This window comes from Psittacula echo (genome assembly GCF_963264785.1).
Source record: "Psittacula echo genome assembly, chromosome: 4".
NCBI lineage: Eukaryota > Metazoa > Chordata > Aves > Psittaciformes > Psittacidae > Psittacula > Psittacula echo.
Window position 1 is genome coordinate 59,697,781 of NC_137738.1, and position 25,740 is coordinate 59,723,520.

Here is a 25,740-nt window from a genome sequence, read left to right on the forward strand (position 1 = left end):
TCAAATAAATAAAAGAACTATTCCCCCAAAATTCATCAAATGAAAGAAGATGACACAAAAAATGAATCTTTAAGTCATGTTCTGTAAGTCAATGATCATCATCTACCTCTCTGATAAACAAAAGGGATTTTTAAAAATTTACACTAGGTGCATGTGTAAACTCAGCAGCATCGTTTAGCTTGAAAAAGATTTGCCTGTTAATTGGTGTCACCTAGTATGTCCGGGGATACAAACAGACCTCAATTCCTATGAAACAGGCAGCTTGCTACAGTCAACTTCCTATGTCTTTTTTTCAAAGAAAATAGCCTATGGGAAAACTCAGCAGAGGACAGAAAAGTTTCAGATTTTGGTTGGTCCTCAGTCAATCTAGTTTATTCAGCTGAAATGCTGTTAGTCCAGATCTCTTATTTACAAGCACAACCTTCTGGGAGAACTCCCCCATCTCCAAGTATTTGCTGGAAAACACTGAAAATGGAAAATACTGTTATGGCTTTTTTCTTGGCAATGAATAGGAACAAAATTAGTTAAGCACTAGTCTTATTCAGTCAGTCAATGAGGAAAAATCAGTTTCAAATATACGTAAATGTAGTTCTCCCACACTTAAACTCTGTTCACTCTCCAACACATCCGTGCTACTGAAAACAGAAGTAAATGTTAGTTGTGATTTAATACTTCAATTCTCTGATGTGGAGGGTCTTTCCTAATAGTTAGCTTCCATTTAGCTTAAAATAGTCTTATTGGTTTATTTCAGAAATATTTACTACATTTGAACAGGGGACAGTTAACAGTTCAAAAGCAATTGCATGGAAGAGTGTATAGAAGATGAAGGGACAATACATTCCTTAAACACCTTATTGTGGCTTTTCTTTCTGCTCCATTTAGATTCTATTCTGCAGAAACAAAAGCCTCAGAAACATGCAACATCACTTTGGATGTTGAAGGAATACTTACATTTCTAAATGCAAAAATTATAAGTAAAGATAATTAAGATAATTAAGATATTCTTGTGGGGGAGTTTACAACTGAAACAAGCTTAATAAAAAGGAACCAAAACCAAATAAAGGCAAACCAAAAGTGTATTTTAATTAATTGCTTCAAATTATCCAATATTCTGAAACAAACAAGGCCCAGATTAACACATGCAACCAGACATCAGTAAGATACTGTGCACAGCTGATCTGCAGTACACATCCTCAAATTATTTGAAGAACTTCCTGTCCCTTCCAACATCAACCAATCTGGGCTTCTGTGATTTCTATTTTGATGAGAATTAACTCAAGTTATCTCAGTGAAAACTGGCTGTACAAATTCAAAGTACTTCTCATTTGCATACAGAATTAATGTAGATCTGTCAATGTAAAGTAACCTAACTTGAGGTACTTTAAATCTGCAAGTCTCTGATGCTAATAAAGAAAAAACATACATAACATGTCCAATGATGTCAACTAGAGTCAGGATCTTGCATCTCCATTTCCCTTATTACAATAATAGAAAAAGACTGGAAGCGAGAACTGTAATCCTACTGTGAAATAAATTGCTGCTATTCTCAAACGATGTACATTGTAATAAAGGATGTCAGTAAAATCTATACTTTCCACAGGAGACCATAAATAGCAATGTCTTGTTAGCTAAAAGAGGTAAAGAATCTGTAATTGCCATATATTTTTTAAACCAGCATTATTTGAGGAAAATAAAATAAATGCAATCTTTTTTTGTCTTGATATGGATGCGGAGCTGAAAAGCTCCCATGAAGTTTACAGTGTTACTGTAACAACAGACTGAATGTCCAGCCTGAAAAATTGATAAATGGGAAGCAGCTGCAATTCTGGATGTTGTCACGAAGCTGTTCATCTGCATAAAGTTACTTGTAGTAGACACCAGCTTGCACTGGGCCATTTGCAGAACAATAACTATGTATACCAAAGGGTAATGGTCAAATTGGCATCCATTTTCTAGTGGTTAAAAATAAAGAACCAAAGTTAGAGGCATAAGGAAAGTTAAAAATTTCAGAGATTATGAGAAACATCCTCCTCAGCCCTATTCAAGTGTACTTCCTTCAAATTACACAGCATGTGGGAAATAGATAGAAATGGGAATTTCACTGAACTAAGAAGTAGAAGAGGAGTATCTACCACTAAAGGAAAATTAACAGAAAAAGACTTTCAAATAAAAAGTAAAAAAATGTTTTGAGAGGATTAATGAACTAAGGATTAACCCTCACATATCACTAAATGAGAAGATATCATCATGAATTAAAACTTCCTTCACAAGTTGAAGAGGTTTCAAGTAAACAAGGTAATCACTGCTATTACACATTAGAAAATGAAAACAAATGTATACAAGCCCTTTCAAAGCATGCTTCACAAGTGTTCAACATACAGCGCTTTTCTCAGATGACGTGTTAGTTTTCTTACACCCCTTTCCTCAAACTCCATTAATTGTACAATCTAAACAGGTGTTTGAAGCATTGGTTTATTAAGCAAATGTTATTGTTTTGCATTTCTGGTGTCTTGCATAGGCAATCGCTCTCTTGACAACAGCATTATAAACCTTTAGGAATTATAAGGGTCTTCGAATTGGATCTAAATTTCTCCAAGTGATCTCCAGGACTGAAATTCCATTATTCTGACTAATTTTTAAAGAAAAAGATTACAGTTCAGGAAAGAATCTCCTCCACCAGGGAATTGAACAAGTAACTTTTTGATTCTGTTCTAGTTCATCTATTACTGAAATTATTCTAGTTCAGTTTTGGTTTGAGCTAATTCAAAAAGTTCAAACTGATTTCTGATTTAACAAAAAAAAATAAAGAAAAAATTAAAGAAAATTTGAACCAGCTTCTTTTTGACTTCAGTCAAAATATTGAGGAAAGAATGTGAGATATTGATATCAAGGAAAGAATGTAGGAACAATAGCATTAAATGCACATCTTTTAACAATGGCAACGCATAGCCAGCACTCTGTACGGGGTTAAATTCAGAAACAGCACTCCTGATACAATGGGAGTCACTGCTTTTTCTTGGAGAAGCACACCATTAATTTTGGTGATCACTCTTGAGGAGCTGACAGTTCATGGCTCCTGCAGGAATGGTGATAATTGTCTTGTAGAGGATAAAACTCCAAATTACCCTTGAACAGAACCAGTTTTTGTGTAGCTGGAGCTCAGAGGTAATACCTTGATGCTTTCCCACCAACACTTACCTCCAACTGCTCACAGTAAGCCAGCAGCTCCCAGCTCCTGAGGAACCTGCAGATGCTGTGAAGCATGTGGCCTCACACTTCAGCAGTTTACCTCAAAGTGTAGAAGCTGAGTGGGAATTTGCCAGACCACCTTAGGAGCTGTGTTTTGTCTTGTACTTTGCTGTATCTTACTCACTTCCAGTACATATGCTTTGAATTCACAAATCCATTTACTAAGAGCAAGTGGCTGTTCGTAACGTGGTGTTTAAGAACACATTATCACACACACTATACTTAGTGCTGTGCATATATATATACACACACACACAGAGGCACACGTAAACCCACATGCCACATATACTTGCACTTCATTACTTCATGGAACTCCAATAATGACAAGGGCCAAACAGACTTCCCCCTCTCCTGAAACTTACACTGCAAATATCTGTCACTTTGATATCCATGCTTCTACAGTGTGAGTTCTCAACTTTTCTCCTCATAACCTGCCATGTATTTCGTAACAGTCCCAAGATCTCCATATAGAACCCACAATTTTTCTATTTCAAGCTCAAAAGACCAAAACACTTCAAGAAAAGGGGCTACATATTATTCAGAAAAGTAATTTTCCTTGACCATTAAAGTCACACAACCATTTAAATTTGAGGAAAAGCTGACAGTTACTGTCTTATTTGTAGAGATGTGTTATGTTAAAAGAGACTTCTCTTGGTTTGCAGGCATTTTTATAGAAGAGGCTATTTCATGAATGACTGATATGAATTAGCATAATTCAACATTTGAAAAATGCAAAAAACACAGATTACATAGCTTAGAACCATGAAACCACTCCTCATATGGAATTTATTAATTTCTATAACTATATTAAGTGATAGGTATTTCTACTGAAGCATCCTTCATTCAATTGAAGTTTCAAATTTTGCATTCGGAGACATCTCCATAACTTTCACTGAAATCAGTGTCAACACAGACATCTGAAAACAGTTTGATTTTACAAACCGAAAAGTGTATATATCCAAATATGTCTAAAATTTATAATTTAAATAAATGTAATCTAAAGCAACACGTTGACAAGCTACATTTAACTAGCTCCAATTATGTTTTACTGATTACCACTGGAAATTTATCTCACCTAGTGTATATTGTGAGATCCTCTTCTGAAGGAACATCTGAAAGATTGACTCCATACACATCTTTTGTTGATTGCACTACATTCTGGAACATAAGAAGAAAGGTTCATACTGAAAATACCATAACAACATTCAAATAAATGTTTGGTTTCAAGCAAAGAATTCTTTCTAAACTTGAATATATTTTCAAAAGTGCAGGCAAAACCAAACAAGTTTCTCATATTCACAGTCATCTTGGCTTGTGCATGTGTATAGTTTGGTTTTTTTGTTTGATTGATTGGTGGGGTTTTGTTTTGTTTTTGTGGGGGGGTTTTAATTAAAAATAATATTCAAAACATTTGTTCAACAAATAAAGGAAAGGATTCTTGAAAGATAACATCAGATAAAACAACATTTTAGGAGAATAAACTATATTTCTAGGATATATACATAATGATGTAGGTATTAAATTCTGCTCTGTGTTGAAACTTAATATAGAATAAATCATATTCATTCCAAACATGCTCCCACATTTGCCTTCACATTTCCTGCTGTCAGTTCTGAAATAATTACAAACCCCAGGTTGAACAAAACTATTTTTATTTCATACATTACAAAATCATGTCAGTCAACCACAACAAGGATCCAATGCATATGCAATGCTTCACTAACAATGTCTAATGATTCTGTGTTGAGCTAAGGGGGTTTACTCACAAGACACGTGACTGCAAGTCAACTGTAAAAATATTTTTCTTCTCGTTTAAAAAGATCCAAAGTCAAAGAACAACTTTAGAAACGTATGTGCTGACCATTTTATTATTGACTTCTGTGAGATGTGAATAGAAAGGAACTAGCTGTTTGGGTTGTTTTTGAAAAGAAAGCTTCCATAAATACTGTGCCCTCAAAAATAATGCATCTAAGAGAAGCTTTGAACTTTTGAAGAGAACAGATTTACAATGGGCAGGCAGGCGTTAGCAATAACCCAAGTTAAGTGCTAACGCAGCAATTCAGCATAATTGAATAGGTAGTACTTTTCAGCACTGCAACCTTAATAAGCAATGACACAAATTAACAATGCAAATTATGACTAAAATTCAATGCATGAAAATGTACTAATAAATAGGATAATATCTGTTCATGTGCATTACTGAAACAATCTAAGCCATTAAAATTAAATACTATCTTAAATCTTACTTTGTTTTTACATGCATCTTTCATTTAAGCATCTTAAAAATCTAAAAAAGGTATCTTAGGTCTGAGTGTTCAATTGTGTTCAATATACAGATGGAAAAACTGACATGAGCACTTGTGCAATGGTAAGAATCAAGAATAAAATTTCAGCTTAGATTTTTGTTAAAGAAAAAAAACAAACAAACATCTAGAAACAATCTGACTTGCTCTGCTGGGTACTCTGTTATTCAGAGATAATGGAAAATTTTCAGATAAAATATCTTGTATAGACAGAAACAAATGTACTGGCATAACAATTAAGCCAAATTGCCCAAAATAATACTACACTTTCTTAGTTATTTTATTGGAAATGCTTTATTAAGGTTAGGAAGAAGACAGTGCTGTACAGAAGGCTGAAAAATACATTATCTAAGAATACATAACCCTAGACTAAAGACTGAATAGAATGAAAATTTGAATTGTAGTAGGAAAAAAGGTAGTTTTATTCTCTGTTGATTATCAGACATGGCATTTTACACTGACTGAGGCCATAAATACTGAGGTTTCTTTAAAAGTGATAATGTGTACAAGCACAGCACTATAACCATTTAAATAAGTTGTGACTAAAAAAACCCCAAACCACGAACAGGCAAAAACCCCAACAAACCCAAAATAGCATGAGTATTTTCCAAATTTGTATAGTCTCCATTAGCATATCCTTTTGCTAAGACATTTTCAGTGGTACCCGAGATGGATACCTACAAGAAAGAATTTGAAGTAATGTTACATGAATTACAAATTAATATTTTCATAACAAATTAGCACCAAACGGATTGCAACTGAAATACAGTTTTATACACCAGGGAATTTTTTGAAAATGTTATTTTTTGCTATGTTTCACTATTACACAGTAACAATAACAGCAAAGTTTTATAAGCAGTTGTGCTAATATCTATACGAAGAAATTACACTGGAGACCTTTTTCACTTAATTTCTCAGTGCTTTACTTCTCACCATTCTATAACATTTACTGGGCATTTTCTTTAAGAAAATGTGAATTTTAAGTCCATGATTAGCCTTCTTGCCTGCCACAATAATTTCTTACCTCTGTGATTTTTGTATTGTCTCCTGCATCAGTCACTTTTACTGGAGTTGAACGCTGTGACACAGCACCTTCATCTTCTTTGTCTGTCCCAGAATCATCTTCAGAACTACTTGAAACTGCTTCCTCACTTGGGGGTGGAGGAGCACTAGCAGCTGTTTTGCGCTGCAGCACAGTTTCTTCTCTATTATTTTTGTTCCTATTATGAAAAGCAGTGTGTATTTATGAAATTAGTGTGATATTAACAAGTATTTAAAATTCCCAATTTTGGTGACAATCTTATTGGGGGAAATGAGTTCTATCCCCTGGAGCAACTTCTTGCTAATCTTTTGAAACCCCCAATTGATTTACTTTTCTTCAATCTCTTCTTATTTCAGAGCATTTGAAGAAAGCTCAAAGGATCATGTCAGCTTTTCTCCACCAATTCTCTGATTTCTTATTTAAATCCCTTCCCCAGACTGAATGAATAAAAAGGAATAAAAATTCATTGAGACATAACATCTTTGGATTTGATCTGGGAAAAAGTTTCACTTTCTGGCTTTCTTAATCTGGGGCCCCAAAGTCTTAATGATAATGTCACTTTTCCCCCTTCCTTTTCCATACTTCTCCCCTTGAGTTTTTCAATCAGCAACATTTCTTTATGTGGCACATATTTCTCCCTCTAGAAATTCCAGGCGATATAAAGAGCTGCCTTATTTGCAAGAATTGTTCAAGATACAGCATCTATATTCAGCAGACTAACACTGGGTTTCTGTACAAACTCTGAAAGGTATACATTATTCTACCCATCAGAAATTGTACCACCCTTAACCCTCTACATTCTTTCCTACTGGTCATAGACGGGTATGTAGTTGCACTTTCCTCTCAGACACTGTCACAATCTTTCAGGGACTCTGAAGAAAGAGGGACTGGAAGACAGGTAATTAATATATTTTACACAAATCTCTTCCGGAAACAGGGAAGCCACACCTCCTTACTGAGGTGATTGTTCATATATACATTGACACTGTGTGTGATGTACTCTGAAGGAAAGCCCTAAAGGAAGACAGCAGCTTGCTAAGAGGCTTTGACAACAGCATGCAGTTTGGTGCAAATGCTATTTTGAATTGTAGGTCTAATGTTCTAATCAGCAAATGCATGCAGGTCATCAGTATCACTTGAGCTCTAGTGGAGCATATCATGACTGTCACAGGAACTCCACCCTTTGCAGTCAAACTCATACAGCAATTTATCCCTGTAGTGAGCTAGCTAAACTCTATATGCTTTAGGAACACATACAAGCAAGTAGGAGAATCCTCCCAAAGGTTCTTGATCTGAGAGCATATCCTGCCCATAAGGACTTTAATATATCAGAATAATTCCTACAGATGGAACAAATATCTTACGGGAGAAAACACTACAGGTAAGTTTAGCTTCTAGTTACTCAGAAACTGACATCTCCTTAGACTGAAATTTACAGATAGCTATGAAGACATACTGCATTCTTTTTAGAGAAAATTAAGGTTATCTTCCCTGCTTTTCTAAATGAGGTAAAGGTCACAAGAAAAACTGTCCTTTCTGAGAGCTGCAGAATGAAGCAGGTAGTCAAATACAGGTAAAAGTGATAGTCCCACCCCCAACACATACTCAGAAGGTGGCCAAAAGCTAATTACCCTGGGGAACCAGAACACTTACAAAGGCAAAGATACCAAGTCTGCCAAGAGCTAAATATGGGTAAGGTGGACAACTGAAGCCATCTTTTACCCCACTGCACAGCCAATGCATGAGAAGCCTTAGGAGCAATACCCAAGGAGCCCTGGAATGTGGCTTTGATCTAGCTGATTATCTACCCGGCAAAAATCCCTAAAAATCACAGTGGAGGGCCTGAAGCAAAGTGCCTGAGAAAAATGTACAATGGTCAAGTATCTAATGGAATATCTGTCGAGAAATTAGGTAACCCAAAATCTGACATTATATCAATGCAGAAGAATAAAGCTTATCCTCAAAAGTACCCATAAACTCCCAATTCTTAGCAGAAATAAACTGTAGAACTGCTGAACAGTCATTCTGCTCATTCCCAGAGTATTCCCATCAGTAGCATGAAATCAGGTTCTACTAGTGATGAGCATAATCTACTCTCAACATTTATTGACGGTGAGTCCCTCAGGGTCAAGGCACAACAGATGTTATTTATGACACAGTCAAATTTTGTAGCTTTTTGCAGAACAAGTTTTAAGATGAACTTATAATGTTGTGACAGCACAAGTTTAGTCATTACTGACAAAAGGTTTCCTTAATATGAGGTATCAAAGAGAGAATGAATTGGTTCAGGAGTAATTCGCATAGCCCTTGTGTGGTACAGCAGACCAAACACGACAATAGAATGCATAAAGTAACAAAGCAAGTTCAGGATGCAGCTAAATGAAACATTCATTTGTCCAAATAACTGTTGGTGAATTATTTTATATAATGTTATCTGTAAATATTTTAATAACATTTTTTGTCAACAACTATGCTCAAATCGGCATTGGCATTTATTGCTGTTTTGGGTTATGTTCTATTATTCAAAATTAACTTTTTTTTTTTTTTTAAAAAAGACAACAATACATACATTCCTGTCATCTCCAATAGAAAATACAGTTGCCACTAGTAGTATGATGATTACACAAGATGATCAAATTTTAACAACCTCTGTATCTTTATTCTAGATAAAATTCTCTCATGGGTTTCACTTAGAGTATAAGAAAACAGAAAAGATTAAACAAATCTGAATAAAGAATTCCCAGTGTCAAGTAAGAATCTCAAATTTGATATGATTTTCAAAGTATACAATTCCATACTGGAACATCAATGATTTATTTCCCATGTAACAAAAAATATGCTACAAAGACACACACAAAGAGTTTATATATTTGCATTACTACTTCACTACTATTAAAACTAGGCCAAAATTTTGTATTTCAGACTTACTCCAACACTGATTTTCCAGTTTCATCAGGTTTACGAACAGTAAATGGACTTGGATCAATCCCCACATTCTTAGGCATAAAGTCTCTGGCAAAAAAGAAAGGAAAACTGCTCATGAGCGGAAGTTTTAAAACTGTCTGGGAAAGCCACTTCTAACATCTACCTCTGAATTAAAAAAAAAAAATATATAAAATAAACATCAAGTTCTAACTTCATCATTACCAGTTAGAGTCATGTAAATATAACAGCCCCAGAATTTAAAAAGCTTTCAGTTGCATTTAGTCCCACGAAACAACTGCAAATATTACCACTTGCCAAGGAGGCTCGAGCAATCTGCTCCATTCCCCTGATGAAGGAGCTCTGTAACTCAGTTACATTGTTTTCAAAATGCTGCCAACACTAAAATTGGGTCAAAAAGCTACATGAAACATAACCTGCCTGGAAGTCTTTAGCTAAAGCGTGATTAAGATTATTCTCAGAATATCCATCTGATTGCTGCCAACAAAAAAACAAAATCACAACCGAAACTATCTGGCCAGCTGTGAGAAGCTGATGAACTGAAGAAAACAATTGTAAAATGAAAGCAGAACAATTAGAAAATAATTGCTTTGAAGGAAACCTCTGAGATCCGAGTCCACAGAGAAAAGCTCATTTCTCAGCCTTCAAGTGCCCAAATATTTGGTATCCCGTAATGGAAAGTAATTGGAAAGTTAAATGCTATCTTATTAGAATTTTTTACAGTAACATTTCCATTTCAGTGTTGTGATTTAGTTTCTACGTTTTCTAAATTTGTAGCTTAAAAAAAGTCCCCAGAAAACAAATCGTGTTATTTTTTAATTTGTTTCCCCCAAAACTCATCGTGTTATGCAGATGTAACCAAATACATCAAATGTACAGTTAATTCACACCAAATCAACTTCCAGTTAAAGATTTATAGTCATAAAACAACCCAATATACCGTGTAGAGTTCGTCATTGCCAAGCAAAAGGTCTCATCAAAACTGCTCAACTCATATGGCCGAAAAAACTCATTGTGTATATCAATTTCCTCTTCATACTTGTGGAATTTCTTCACTGTCAACTTGCGTCTGTTTTCAGGACAGGCCACTGGGGAAAAGAAAAATAAAATAATCTTTTTACTAGCAATTACTGACTCTGCAAAAATCTAAACAAACAGCAGCCTGCTTACCTAGCCACCCTAACGGGCATTTTCCTACAGACATATTCCCTCTAAGACAAGAAAATATGACATGAAGAAGATGCATAGCACACCTTTAATAAATATGCATGATTAACCAATAAATTGATTTCCCTTCATGACGACAATTCCTAATAAAACAGTATCCCAGAGAAATAAAACACACCAGCTATACCCTGCAACAGGAATGTAGCCACCAGCATAGACTATAAATATATGTTAAATAGAAGTTACTGAGTTAAAAAAAATAATGAAGCGTGCTCTCACACATAAACATATGGAGGTCAAGTTTTAGCCAGTTAGGTGTCTTACATCCTGCAGTTAAAAAATCATAGTTCACTGGGGGTAGGTGGGAGGGGGAATAAACAAAGAAGGTATTTAGCAATCACTACTGAAACACTTATTTTTTCTTCAGATTTGGGATCTAAACCAGTTAAAAAGCATTTGTGACTAAAACTTTTTGTGAGATACACTGTGAGGCAAGGAGCAAATGTAGTTCCTACCTTCATCAAAAGGAAGAGGTAAATGCTTTAGCACACCTGTGGTCCACCAGTAAGTATAACTGTACAGGAAAAACAGACACTCAATTGATAGAGCAGGTTTGATCTGCATCCAGTCTAAACGTTTACACATAACAGCAACTACCCAGCCATAGCATGTCACTTCAGTCAACATTTCTTTATAAATCAAGTGTGGATAGAGGATTTATTTCAACAGGCACCCTTTCTACCATTTTGCTCTCGGGTCATGAAATTTAAAACACATGAATGTCAATACAGATATAAAGGGAACAGTGGTTTGTATCACATGCCTACCTCTACAGTACAGTTAATCACTCAGTACATATTGAAGGTATTTACATATTTCTCTTGGTCTTCAAAAGAAAAAAAAATAAAAAATCACCCCCTACTCCACCCACCACTTGTCATTCAGATCCTAAAATTTAGGAAAAGGGTATGAAGAAATGAAGGCCAATGATAATAAAATCAGAAGACTGTCAAAGCAGCTGACTTCTACACATCAAAATTTACTTTAATGTCCTTTCTAAATTATTCTGATAGTTTCTTCTGTTTCATTACTTCAGATGAAAAGAAAAACATTTACCATCATCGATTTATTTCAAATATGTATGTATTAACAATATTGTAAGGGCTGTAAATCAGAGCATCATGCACCATGCCCAGAGGTAGACCTGTTAGTGGCACTCAGCAAATGGTGGAGAACAGGCAGGGCAGCACGCTTCAATTATATGAACTATATATGTCAGAGAAAGAAAGGAATGAGTTACGCCTGACAGTCCCATCTCTTCTTGCAGCACTATATCACGTCATGCTAGCAAGCCATTTTATCCAGTACTTTCAGAAACTATGCAGACATACCCAGATTTGCTGGGTATTTTTTTCAGAAATGGTATGTAATATGGTAACAAAGTCTTCTTTTCCATATTCACTGCCCTTTCATGTGCATCACAAATTATATAAAAAGTAGTATATGAAACGTATTATGAAACCTCTTCATTCTGAGGGAGAGAAAAATACAATACAGGAAATGCACAGATAGTAAAAAGATGTTTCAACGACAGGAAACATCTTCCTTCTTCCTCTATCCTTGATTTCATTATGAGTTTTCATTATTTCCTTTGTTGCTGTGGCTAAGGAATACAAAAGAGCCACTGCACAGAGAGGCAGGAAGAAGTTATACAAAGAATTTGTCCAACAGTTTGATAGAAACAAAAAAATTACTTGGAAGAGCTTTTTTTGCCTTACTACTTATTAGATGGAGGTGTCATTTTGTTCATATAAGAAAACATCCTGGTTGTATATCATAAGCGCTCAGAAGAAATTCTGGCCAGAATGAATAATTAACAAATAAATGAAGAATACCATCAATTTATTTTTTTGAGAACAGTATCTGTGACTAACAGACACAGTTTTACAAAGTAAATGATGAAAGGGAGATCAGGACTTTCATATATTTGAATATATCAGATGAATTAATTTTTGACATAATGTTCAGAACCAGTAGGCAATAAAATTAAAGTTGCATGTTTCATGTGTGCATGAAACAGCACTTGGTTGTATAGCTGAGATGAGCTAGCATCCAGAGAAGCCTCAGGAGGCAATACAAAAGGACTGAGATTTAAAAATGGTCATATAACATGCCAGCTGCCACAATGGGTTAATGGAATAAGCAGTCAACAGGGCATGAATGCACTGTTTAAACACTTGCAATTTTCCCCAGACAAAAATCTAAATTCAGATATTCAGATCTACCATTTATAATAGAGCTTTAAGACTCACAGAATGAACAAAGATACAAACAGCAAAATTCCTAAGAGAGATGGTTTAGCTAACAAGTAGTACTGTTCTTTTTCTTAAAATGGATTTTTTTTATTCCCTTACACACACAGTATTTATAATCCTTAAAATTATTCCATATTGTGCAGGGCTCTAAAATTACTTTAAAATCTTTACACTTAGCGCTATTACTTCTGCATATTACCGTGCAACTACAGTCGAATGTGAATGAAGAAAAATAGTCTAGACATGGCTGAAAGGAAGGTAGAAAATCATGGGCTTCTCGATATACACAGCTGTAGACTAAGTGCATTACACACACACAAAAAAGTTATCCTCATCACCTAATCTCAAATACAACAATTTACTAAATCTAACCATCAAAAAATACACTTGCATATTGCTTAATGAGACATTGGTAACTGTACTTTGGTAAAACACTGAAGGCCTTTCACACTGCATGACAGAATTTTATATTAAATGAAACTTGTTTTTCCCAGTAGAGCAGGAAAACAACATACTAAACCAAAACCTTCAAAACACCAACATCCAACATTCTTGGTAATCTCTTCAAGGTCTGGGTGTTCCAGGTTTTTTCAGGTTTTTATAAAAACTTAAAAAACAGTAAGCAAGTGTTTGACAGGCTGACCAAATTATTTTGTTAACAACACGTATTTTTTAAAGTTTATTAGAGCAATACCAAACAGAAAAATGAACAGCAAAATACCTTCGCCTGGTCTGTGACAGACTGAGGGTGTTCTTGTGATGCAAATAAAAATCAGTGGGAAGTTCCCAGAGATGTGGTTTTCCTTCTGTAGGCTTGAATACTCCCAGAAAGAGATTGATAGAATCTTGCCTGTCTGCATCTGTTAGACAAGAGGTACACTTAACACCAGGAACACTGCAGAGCACAAGCTCATTCAGACATCAGCTTGTTTATGTTTCCTCCTCACAGAGCGTGTATTTTCCATGACATGACTTCTACAGGGACCTCTGGGTTTCAACCACCATAATGAAACTTCCTTTAGACTTGAACTTCTGCCACACATGGGGGTGGTACCAGTACTGCCTCTTTCCTTGGCTTCTCTCACAAGGAGCTGAGGCAGCAGCTCTGCTTAGGCGGCTTTGCAGAAGCAAGACCTCATGCGGTCTCCCACCTTTGCATGTATACATGTATGCATGAAGCATGTGCTTGTATTGGAGAGTCTGACATATGATGAATTTACTGCAGTTTACTTAACAGAGGAATGATTTAATGAAGTTAAACAGTATCCAGACAATACACAAGTTTCCCACACAACACACAAATTATTAATTCTTTGGGGTTTTCTAGCCAAAACATAATCAGTAAAATGATTAAACTTCATAAACACTTTCTAATAATTTGGGCTTTTTTTCCTGTTGGCTTAAATTATCAATTTCTCTTGCCATATTCTAAGCTTCACCAAAGCCAGTGCTAAAATCCAGCAGTTACATACCACGGTAGATGAAGCAAGACAAGAAATGCTGTTCACTTACATCTTTAAAACCTCTCTTGCTACTTAGCTGCAGATAGGATGAGTTACAACAGATATGAAGAAAAGCTGGAGTCAGATGAGGGCTTGGGGGTGGTGAACTATGATAAAGACCTTTGCAAGCAGAATCGTAGGGGCAGAGGAAGGCTTAAACGCAAAGGAGCTTCAGATAACAGGAGTATGTGAAGAACTATTCATGACCTGAGGAATAAGCATGTGGAAAGCCCTTGTCTCCACTTGTTTGCACTTCAGTAATCACCAGACAGACATAGTTCAGACTAGTTCAATAGACAGTGTTACTCCTTCAGTTCTTTCCATATTTCAGAAAGAGTATTTTGACAATTGAGCGTCCTTTTAGCAACACACTGCGTCAAAAAGATAAACCGAAGTCTCAGTATACCAGAAAGCAGGCAAAAGAAATAGGCAGAATCCACAAAGCAGTGGTATGACAGCAAGGACAAAGTTGGTTCCTGTCTACCACTAAAGTTTCAGTCAATATTTCCTTCTCTCCAGAGTTCAAATGTCATTTTTCCTCTGTGCAACATACAATATTTTTTACAGGGAATTAAGTAAATGAAGTGCTATGTAGAAATTTGGTGACAATATGATTATAGAAAAGTATCCTATTTTATGGAAGCATGCATATATGGAGGTCAGTATTGGGAAGTGGAATCTTCTGTTTAAACAGTCACAGGGTGTAGAACAGGTCAAGGCACCAGGAAAAGGGAAGAAAAAGGCAAACCCCTGGATGTTACCTGGCTCCCCTCCCCTACTTGAAGACCTTTCATCTGGAATATGACTTTTGTCTTCCTTTTCTATCAACCTATACTCCCTTACAGACACTTCTGCTGTCCCTCCAGAGCACTCCTGAAGAAAGGTCCTTATTTTACTTTCTTTCTTGCTTCTCACCTTTTCAATTTTCTAGGAGGATCACTTTATGAACATTAACTCTTCTACACAGTAATACTCAAAAGCATATGTAGGTCTTTATGGTTTGTAGGCCATACTGTTTCTGCAACGTAGTGTCACAGTTTAACCAAGACATAAGGATAGAATTAGGAAGGCTGGGAACAGTGCAAGAAAGCTATGCAAAACTCAGTAAAAAGGTTTGGAAAAACAAAAAGATTGTTGAAGACACTGAGAATTAAAAAGAAAGGAAAAGTCAAAAGCAGTAACATGTATTCTTTCTTCCTGGTAAGTTGCTTGTTTAGTGGTTTAAAGTGCTGAACAAAACCCACAAAAGCTCTCTAAGCATAGAAACTGGAGGAGCCCTAAAGACAAAATTAATTAACATGAGCAACAGGTTAAAATTGACAGTAATTTCTGAAAGCTAAAGGCAGAGATAAACCTCCTTTGTTCATTTACCATTGTTTCACCTGCCAGGAACAGAAGGTATACTGACACTGCTAACTAAATAACTATAAAACAATTAAAGTAAAACAAGATAATTCAGTTAACAAACTATGTCACTACCTATATGACAGATGCTAAAATTAAATAAAACTAAATTAAATTTCTCTTGTGGAAAACAGCTTGAATTTAAACCCATACCAACTGAATTAACCAATCTGTTGTCTGAAATGGTCAATAGCAGCAGCTCATTAAAGCATTCTTACCTTGCTCCGTAGCAAAATAAAAAAAGACTGGTGTTCAAATGTTACACTGCAAAAGGAACCAAACTCTCTTTTGCGTTTATTGTTTCCTTTGTGCAGTTGTGGTTTTAAACTTAACAGAAATACAGGACATTTATCAGAAAAATGTCTTTCTACTGTCCTACTTCTCAACTCATAATTTTAAAGAAGGTAAAAACCCTTAGCATTAAAGATTGTTTGTATGCAAGTCTTCAAGTACACACAAAACATGTGACTGGAGAAGCAGATGGTTAACCTGAAAGGTGACAGTCCTCCCCCTGCCTTACTTTAAGGGTTGAACAATTTTATGACTTAATTTTGAACAAAAATAATGAAAGCTTTTGTCTTTCTTTGAAATGCTGGCCAAAGAAAACAGGATATCGAGCTTTTCAGATCAATTTTCTTATTTGGATAGAAAAAAAAAATCTGTTTTCAAAACTAAATAAATAAGAATCTGTCAGTGCACTGTGGAGCACAGACAAAAGCGCAAACAGGTTTTCTCCCTTCATTGGTAGCACCAAATGTTGTAATTATGTACAAGCAAGTAAAAAGACTGCACTGATTTTTCAAAAGATACTGCAATGTACGTGTATACTGGCATATTTTTAAGACCATTTGAGAAAACAGGAACTGAAGGGGCCATTTAATTGAATTAGTCTAAAATAATCTACTGCTCTCAGTCTGAGTTTGCAACTGCAGTACATGACAAATTACTAGTCATGAGAGATTCAACACAATTGCGACTATAATGTCCCATGACTAAAATGTTATAGTGATTAAGTTTACTTTTATTGAACACTACAAGGTAGTTTACTATACCCAGTCTTGTTTGTGGATAAATAAATTACTCCAGATTCCAGAAGCTTATTATGCATGTTGCAACTCTTAGCACTGAAGTCTGCAACGTCACATTACTTTCTAAAAGGTATAAAAGCTAGAAAAGTATTATTTGGATACCATTTCCTAATTTCTGACAATCACAAATGAAATAAAAATGTTAAAATTCAACTAATCAGAATGCCTGCCAGAGAGGGTGTTGAAGGAACACCTATATTCTTAGCTAGATTATGTTCTTTTTTTCTGGTACAACTCATTTGCTTATAACCAGGGTTCTTTAAACCAAAAGTTGACTACCCAAACTACACCATGCCCTCTAATATTTTAAAATCCTAAAATTAAAAACACGCATGAAAAAAGTCAGAATTTTTGCCTAGACCTGTAAGATGTTCTTCAAGTCACCAGAAAAATAATTGTCCCATATTTTTAGGAGGAAAGCCCGGTTTTCTTCTAAGTTTCAGTCACTAACTTGATCCTGAGAACATTTTTTTAATTCTTCACTCTTCTATTATATAGACAACATACTACAAATTTATAGGTACAGAAAAATCTACAGAAAAGCTAAGCCACATATAATGAACTAGGGTTGAACTGCATTCAAGGTTATCTTTCTTACAAGTCCAAGGCTTACCTATTAGGTTAGCACCTTCAGGCAAGTCACCTAACCGATACTTGTCTTACTTTTTTCTCTTCTGTACAACTTAATTGGTAATGATTATCCAAGGAGCTTTGGGGTCAACAGATGAAAAAATTTTCTTAAAAATGCAAATTATTTTTAGAATAATCTATTTTTTACCATAGACAGAAAAAGCATGGCTGAGTGATTTATTTAGGAGGCACTGTTAGCAGGCCACATTGCCTTGTTCTGAATCTGATACACCATATGACTTCAAGCAAATCCTTAAAATTTTCTGAGTTCACCATTAGTACATAAAATTCATAAGTATTAAAAATGTTTCTCAGATCAGAAACACAAGTTCTGGCTCCAGGACTGCCTGGCCCTCAGATTTTTATTTATTTATATTTTAAAGTATGTAACAATATTAAGTTACATACTTTAGAAACTCAGAATCTTGTTCTAAAAATGCTTCCTTCATCTCTGCTTTCTACGAAAATTTCAAGAATAAAATGATCTCTCTCGATGTGTCACATTAACAGGCTTGCAGGTGACACCTGAACAGGCAGTTCTGTAGAGTGCACCTTTAAATTTTATACTAAAAATGCAGTAAATACAACATTGAATGCCATGTTTCAACAACGCAATCTTCAAATACAAGAAATGCATAAAGCACCAAAAACACATGGCTCAAACATGTTCAAAACCAAAGACATCAGTAAATTGGGGAAAGTGTGCAACACCTTTATGAAAGTTTCATTTCTCATACTGACCTCATTAAAGACTGTTCGTATACTCAGCTACAAGTTCATCAAGGTGACAAGATGGACTCTTTCACTGTGTATTCCTTCTTTTTGTAACATCTTTTCCAGGACAAATTCTTTTATTACTAAACCACATGTATAGCATGACTATCCTTGTAAGCAGACCACAACCCCAAATGAGGATCTAAAACTTTGCTCAAGCTTCCATCTAACTGTTTATGTGGCTGTCATACAAGTGAACAGCTTCAGAGATTTGTTCCATCTTGTACTTATCGGTACAGTGTGCTTCCTTTTGCTCATAAGAATTGAGGAAGTCATGCCTTATTGCCACTGCAAACAATAAAAGACCGTATCACTGAAATAAACAGGCTTGCCATTTCTCATCTAATTTGGGCAAGTATGATACACAAATTACATTACCTACATCAAGAAACAGTACTTTAACTACTGTGCACTCACCTTTTTTTGCATACACAGAATTGTCACTAAAAAAAGCAGTAAATCCAGCCAAAGAAACCAGAGATTAGTGATGTATTTCTAGCCAGTGTCCAACTTACTGTTTTAAGTTCATATAGTTTCTATATAATTGCAGTCTACTGGAAAAAAAAAGCTACATCCTTCCCTGGCTATGCAGCTTTTGTGAAAAAGAGTAATAGAGGACCGACACAAAACTTAGAACACAGCAGCACTCAATGTTTGGCACCTTGACATTTCTCAGACTACAACTTCTAAAAGCACTAAGCATATTTTCAGTTATTTTGAAATGGCTCAGCATTTTTCAAAGAAGTTTTTTTCTTTGCAATGTTGTACAGAACAAAGTAGAACAGTATCAGTGACTGATACAAGCTAGTAAAGCAGTAAGTTAGTATTTTACAACTTATTAACCCCCCCAAAATAGGTTGTTTACTTGGTGGATCTTGCTTTTTTAATTTAATTTTGTCTTCTCTACCACAGATTCAACAGTTTGGAACTTCTGTTCATACAAAACAATTACATGCCTCAGAGCTTGCTTTTTATTTGAAGTCCTGAGAAACACCACAAGAAATACTCCATTCAAAGCATTCTACTTGTGTTTAGATTTACCAGTTTCCTTTTATTTGCTGAAGTCATTCTGCCCATCATTTTAACAGCTCTATAACAGCTACCTGCTTCTCTATTGATCTACAGATGCCACTAACACTGTCAGTGCTACATGTATACGTTTCCAAAATACTTCCTACATCATTTCACTAACTTTTATCAAATAATGCTGCATGCTACAACGTGCAATTGCATAGGATATAAGTACTTCATCAAATCAGAATAGCCATCAGATTTTACCAAATTATTTGGAAACTATAATACAGAGGATCTCTGTCATAAGATCACAGTATGGATTACTGAAACATCACAAGTAAAATGCTTTTTAAATAATGGCTTAAAAAAAAGGCACTTGAAATTAATTTACCTGAGAAAGCATTACTATAGTATCTTGAGAGTGTCTGCATAATATCTTTGGAATGCTGAGTCCATGGAGCTATCTTTCTATAGGTTTTTACTCTATGGACAAGCTGAGAACCTCCATACTGCAGAGAAAGTGTGTCTCCATGATCTTCATATAATTCTTCAAACAATCTGAAGGAAAAGCAAAATGTGTCATCTATCAAACTAATGAAAAAAAGTTTTTCAGCAGAAAAAATAAAGTATTGTAATAATAAAGTCTTTCTGCTTAATAAGCAATGCATTTTCTTCTCCTAAGTACTTCTGCCAGTTTACAAAAACTGGTATTTCATTAACTTGATAGTAATTCAGCTATTAACTTACAAACACTGAAATTTCAAGATATGTCTCTGTTCTTTATTCAGGTAAGTATGTGGACATTTTATTCAGATGCAATAATCACTAAGAATCATGAGACTTAGATTTTCACTAATTTATAATGTATCAGAATGCGTTCACACTACAGAATATACATTTCTGTAGATTCAAGAAGATTAACATGTCTTACTAGTGCACAGGGGGAAGACAAACGGTACACTTCCACAAACTAAGGTATTTTAAATACACTAAATGAGACAGAACACTTCAATATCTCAAGGCTATGTTTACTATCACAGCCACTGGGAATGAAGTTATCCTAATTTTCCAAAAATCTCCCTAGTTACAATAATGATGGCTGAAAGGCACAAACTGAATAAACATGACTTGTAAGAAATGTGAATGGCAAATACCATTTGCTGGAGTTGGAAAAACATGATGTAAGAAGGTAAGAAAGAGCTGGCTGCTAAGATGAACAAGGAGAGCTGGCTAAAACCAGGACAGTCCTCTATCATCAAGAAATTGACAGCAGACTCCAAACTGAGAGCAATCCAAATAGCAAAAATTATCAAGAGCTCCCCGACAATGACAAAAACACAGTTCCAGAAAATAAGGCTATCCTAGTCCAGAAAATAGCACATTGAAAAACGCTTCTCAGAAATGGAGACTAAGGTCTTGCTTGAGCAAGATAATGCCAAGCATAACATCTTACTAAAAGAGGCTGAAAGTTCAGTTAAGAGTCAACCAACCAAACCAGGACAATACAACAACAACAACCACCACCAAACCACAACCAAATCTGTGAAAATGTATTTCACATGAATATAGAAAAACACAGTAACTCAAGCATCTGCATGTGATACACTGTAATACTTAAGAAGCACAAAGGAGGGTAGAAACAAAATAACAAAAATAAAAAAAGATTAAATCAGCAAAAGCATCCCTCTGACTGAAGTCCTCAAAGGTACCAAATGAAGAACACTTATCTGACAGCCAATCAATTTTTGTAAAAACAAAATACCTGTCCAGCAAATCTTCTGCGTAAGTTCAAGCAGAAAAAGACCAATTAGGAGGAAACATCTGCTTGTTAACTTAAAAACCCCCCTCAACAACAACAACAAAAACAAACCAAAAAACAACAGAAGAAATAAACTAAACCACAAATTGTTCAGAGCTCATGATATCATATACCATAACTTCTTGTTTGTGTCTTTGGGTTTGGTGGGTTGTTTTGTTGTTGGGGGTTTGTTTTGTTTTGGGTTTTGTTTTGTTGTTGGTTTTTGTTGGTGGTGGTGGTGGTTGGCTGTTTTGGTTTTTGTTTACTTTGTTGGATTTTTTCAATACAAGCAGAAGGATGACTGGTCAACTAAAAGTAAAAAACCTGATTCAAGACAAAACCTAGCAGGTAAAAGGATGATACTTCTCAAAAATTTCCCAGTCATCTATGGAGTATTGATGAATCAATGACCTTGCAATAAAGGTTCACAGAAAACAGACAACTTTAAATTCATTAAAGACACTGATCCACTTGATTTGGAAAAGACCTATAGAAAAAAATTACCATTCTGCAGCCTCAAAATATTAAGCCTGCAGTCAAAGTCTGGTTTTCTGTAGAAAGAGAAGTTAACTACATGTGATAAAATGAGCTGCTAAGATACACTTTGCGTAGGAAATTCTCTACATAAGACAATAGTTAAAGTGAAGGAATCACTGAGAAGTACAGCTTGCAGAAATGGTCTTGTGCAACAAAGTCATTAAGATTAATCTGGCTAGACACAAAATTGGACTGTTCAAGATGCATATCCTGTTCATATCCTTCACAATAGCCAAACAAAATAAAATGCTGACTTCAGAAATCTAGTTCAAAAGATATCCTGAATTGCAGCCAGCCCATGAGACCACATGAGAGAAGTCAGAGTTATAAGGACAGTTAAAGAATGTGATGAATAAAAGTTATTTTTTCAGACACATTAGCTAAATTAAGGAAGACTGCTACTGATTACCCTGTTTAGCCAATTAGAAGAGTGTAAATGAAGAGACAGAGTATGCAGGAACATACTCAACGCAAGGCAATGCAGGGAACAAGAATGCAGGAGCCCAAAGTGAAAGACTGCAGCATGGAGGCAGTATAGCTAGCACATGCTTGTCTTCAAAATTTGTTGTGTTACAGAGAATTTTTTAATTCTTCTGAATACACTAATTCAGAAACAAGTCTTAGATGACAAAATCTGTTTCAGACAGACATCTATTGCACAGAGAATAAAAACAAATAAGTCAAATGCAGGCAGATGAAAGTAACCTTTTATGCCAGGCTAATAGCCACATTTCAGAGAGATAATGAGAAATAAGATATCAGGAAATTCAGACAAAGCAACCACTATACTTTTAAGAGATGATGGTGAGAGATGGACATTTGGGTGGTTGGAGCATAGAAAGTAAAGTGGAGATAGAGAAGATAGACAGGAAACACAGGATTATTGCAGCAGGAAACAACAGAGGAAATCTGGGCTCCCAAAATAGGGTAGGAAAGGGGAGAGGTTGTGAAGCCTAAGGAAAGATAGTGAAATGCAGTCTGAGGTGTTGAAGTAAATAGTAGGTGTTGGGAATACCAGAGCAGGTATTAGAGACCTGTCCACCTCCTGGATCCCCTCTGATTAGAATCCAAGAGTTGAGAACTGCTGAGTCTCCAGAAGGCTGCACAGCAACTGGTATTTCTAGCAGCAGCTGTTCCCAGACGTGAACATGCAGCACCTAGCAGCTGGGACACTGTGGATGAGAGGCACTGCAAAATGAGGAAGTCAGCCAGTGGGTGCTCTCCCTGGCCATCAGGCAGCCAGCAGCCATCGCTTGCACAGTGAGCCAACGTGCTGCAAGTAAGGTTATTTATGTGGCATCTACCAACTCCTGGAAGCTAATGGGAAAACAAGAGCAGCTGCAGGTATGTCTTGAGTAAAGGTGTGACTGAGTACTTTGTCTTTTCTGAAATATGAGTTACATCTCCATGTTCGAAAACTATCAAACCACTAGTCAAAGCCAGAAATGAAGCCCTCAGTTTCACAGTCATGACAACATATTTAAGGAATAAAACCAAATCACCTCAAGGACTCTTATGTTATTTTCTGAAGCTTGTTCACAAGTTAAGTAGCTTAGCTCGCACGAGCCCCAAAGCATTTCAATTTAAATGCCCAGTTTTCTTAAATGGTTTGAGGATGCTTGAATAAGTATCATGGATACTTGATCTGAGAGAACAACTTTGCTGAAAACTTCTCTTCAATAAATCAAAAAGCACAACATTTTATCCAAAGGAAAAGTAAGAAATAGCAAAGTAAGATGTACTGCCATACAAGTATCAGTTTAGCATTCTCCATAAAAGCATGTACTTCTTTCAGTTTTCATTTTTCCTCAGCATTTTTCCTCAAGCAAGTATAAGTAAAAGACTGGGGTGGGGGTTTTGTTACATTTATTTAAAGGAAAACTTTCAGCTTTAAGTTTAGGCATACAAAGAGAATGAAGTCAAGCAGAAATCTGATTAACATACTTTTCCAGAATAATAAATTTTCAGCATTACTGGATTTTCTCAAGAAGAGTTCAAGTATGGAAGATCTTTTAAACTTGGATGAATAAATATTATTAAATCATTCCAATAGAAAGAACTGCACTCTTCTTCTACAGAATTTTTCTAAATCTCTTGACAAAATTAAAAAAATAAAACCATGACACACTTTATTAATATATCTTACCTAACAGCATCCGTATCAAATTGCAAATTTGGTTTATCAATCAATCCCAATGAATAGAGTTGGTATGCCAAAGCACATTTTCCCACCATAAATTGGGCCGTGTTAGTGCGATCTAAACAGTCCACACAATTGGTTCGGAGAACTCCTGTCTGGGAAAGCAATCCAAATAAAGAGATTTTTCTTAATTAACAAATTACTATACTCACAATTATTACTTTTTTCCTACTATCCAAGACTTGCCAAATCTCAAATTAAATCAGTTCACAAAAATTTGAGGCAAGACATTTCTAAAGATGTTGAAAAGCAACTCATCTCTAGCAAGCTACATTTGACTGCTGTAATGCCTACTTTCAAAATACTCCTGCTTTCATCATTACACAAACTGCATCTCTCCTATTCACAAACAGCCCTAAAGATTCACCTCAGTGAGAAAAGCTATGTTATTTCAATGATGGAGGTCTTATTTTCAAGTTACGTTACAACTACTGCAAAAAAATAAGCACTCTTCTATCTTGCCATGGTTCTACTGTGACGGTGCTTATCTTTTAAGCTTTCCGTATCTGGGGCAACACACACAAACTCAAGATCACAGTCATGCACATATTCTTTTACACAGTTTGCACCAACATTTGTCAATTCCATAATGCACACAAAGTTATATTATGAACAACTGCAAGAAACATAGTTTAATATATCAGCATGGGAAATTCTTTTGCTTAAATATATATGGCTACATCCAAACTAGTCAACTAAAATTCATTGCCTTAATAAAAAAGCACTTTTGGGTGTGACTCAAGATTCAGAGATGAACTGTGATCCCAATGCTTAAATGCATTCCAACAGTGATACTGCAAGTGATTAAAGTTAAAAGGTAGATAAAATACTAATTCCCAGTGTTAAGCAGTGTTTCTAGTTTTATTTTCTTTTACTGATGGAAATTGTAACAAAATACAGATTATCCAATACTAGTGAAAATGTCTATGAATGTCACCAGGCTTAAGTATGTTTATTCCTCTTCTCTGTGTAACATGATATTATGCAGTTTGCTAAAATGCTGCTGTTTTAACTGTCAATGCACTGGTAACACTGCAGACTAAATAGTAATGGAAACTTGTTTAAAATACAAGCATTTCTCAGACTACCTCCAACAAAAATTAAATTCCAACAGCATGAAGTTTTGTGGTACCATGCAAGAACTTTAAGACATATTTTCCAATTGGATTTCTGCAATGGACAGCAATAATGCTCTTTACTATAATTATTAATTTAAACACACTCCATGAATCATCAAGTAGGTATTTTAATTAAAGGGTTCACTGCTGGTTTAGAAGTGCTGATCTACATCACTGTAACTGTGAATTAATAAAGTACAATTTAGTACCTGCAAGCGACCAGTGGAAACAACGTAACCTCCCAGTTCATTCCATCTGAAAGAGAAACAAAACAGAATGTCATACAAATAATTTAAAAAAAACAATAGGTCATTCTATGTATTGATCTGCTCAAAGAAAAACAGTGACAATTAAAAACCTGCCACACAGCAAAACTGATGTCCCTGAATAGCAAAGGCAATGAAAACCACACCACAGTAAGATGTCGTATTTAAATGACATCACGACCAACCAACCAAAATCTCCTGGAAATATTCAAAAGCCATACAAATTTTCTTCAGTGCACAAAAGCTGAAGTAGGTACAATGCCAGCAACTGGAAGGTAGAGGCCTAACATACATGGTAGCACAAGCTAGCTGATTTAAATCTCTCCTCATACTGACTCTAGTCACAAGAAATAATGTAACAGACATAGAAATTCCTGACAACTCTCCAAG

At 35.5% G+C, this 25,740-nt stretch overlaps 1 protein-coding gene across 1 annotated transcript in view; it reads right to left on the reverse strand.

Moving 5' to 3' along the window:
- FIG4 (FIG4 phosphoinositide 5-phosphatase) overlaps positions 1-25,740 on the reverse strand; it is a 70,310-nt gene that overhangs the window by 13,056 nt on the left and 31,514 nt on the right. Inside the window, exons 13-21 of the mRNA XM_080615126.1 lie at positions 25,294-25,339; positions 23,913-24,061; positions 19,823-19,989; positions 13,741-13,879; positions 11,220-11,278; positions 10,478-10,625; positions 9,523-9,606; positions 6,577-6,772; positions 4,325-4,407 (exon numbers count right to left, since the gene is read on the reverse strand). Coding sequence (XP_080471252.1) covers positions 4,325-4,407; positions 6,577-6,772; positions 9,523-9,606; positions 10,478-10,625; positions 11,220-11,278; positions 13,741-13,879; positions 19,823-19,989; positions 23,913-24,061; positions 25,294-25,339 — 1,071 coding nt within the window. The remainder of the gene's footprint in view (positions 1-4,324; positions 4,408-6,576; positions 6,773-9,522; positions 9,607-10,477; positions 10,626-11,219; positions 11,279-13,740; positions 13,880-19,822; positions 19,990-23,912; positions 24,062-25,293; positions 25,340-25,740) is intronic.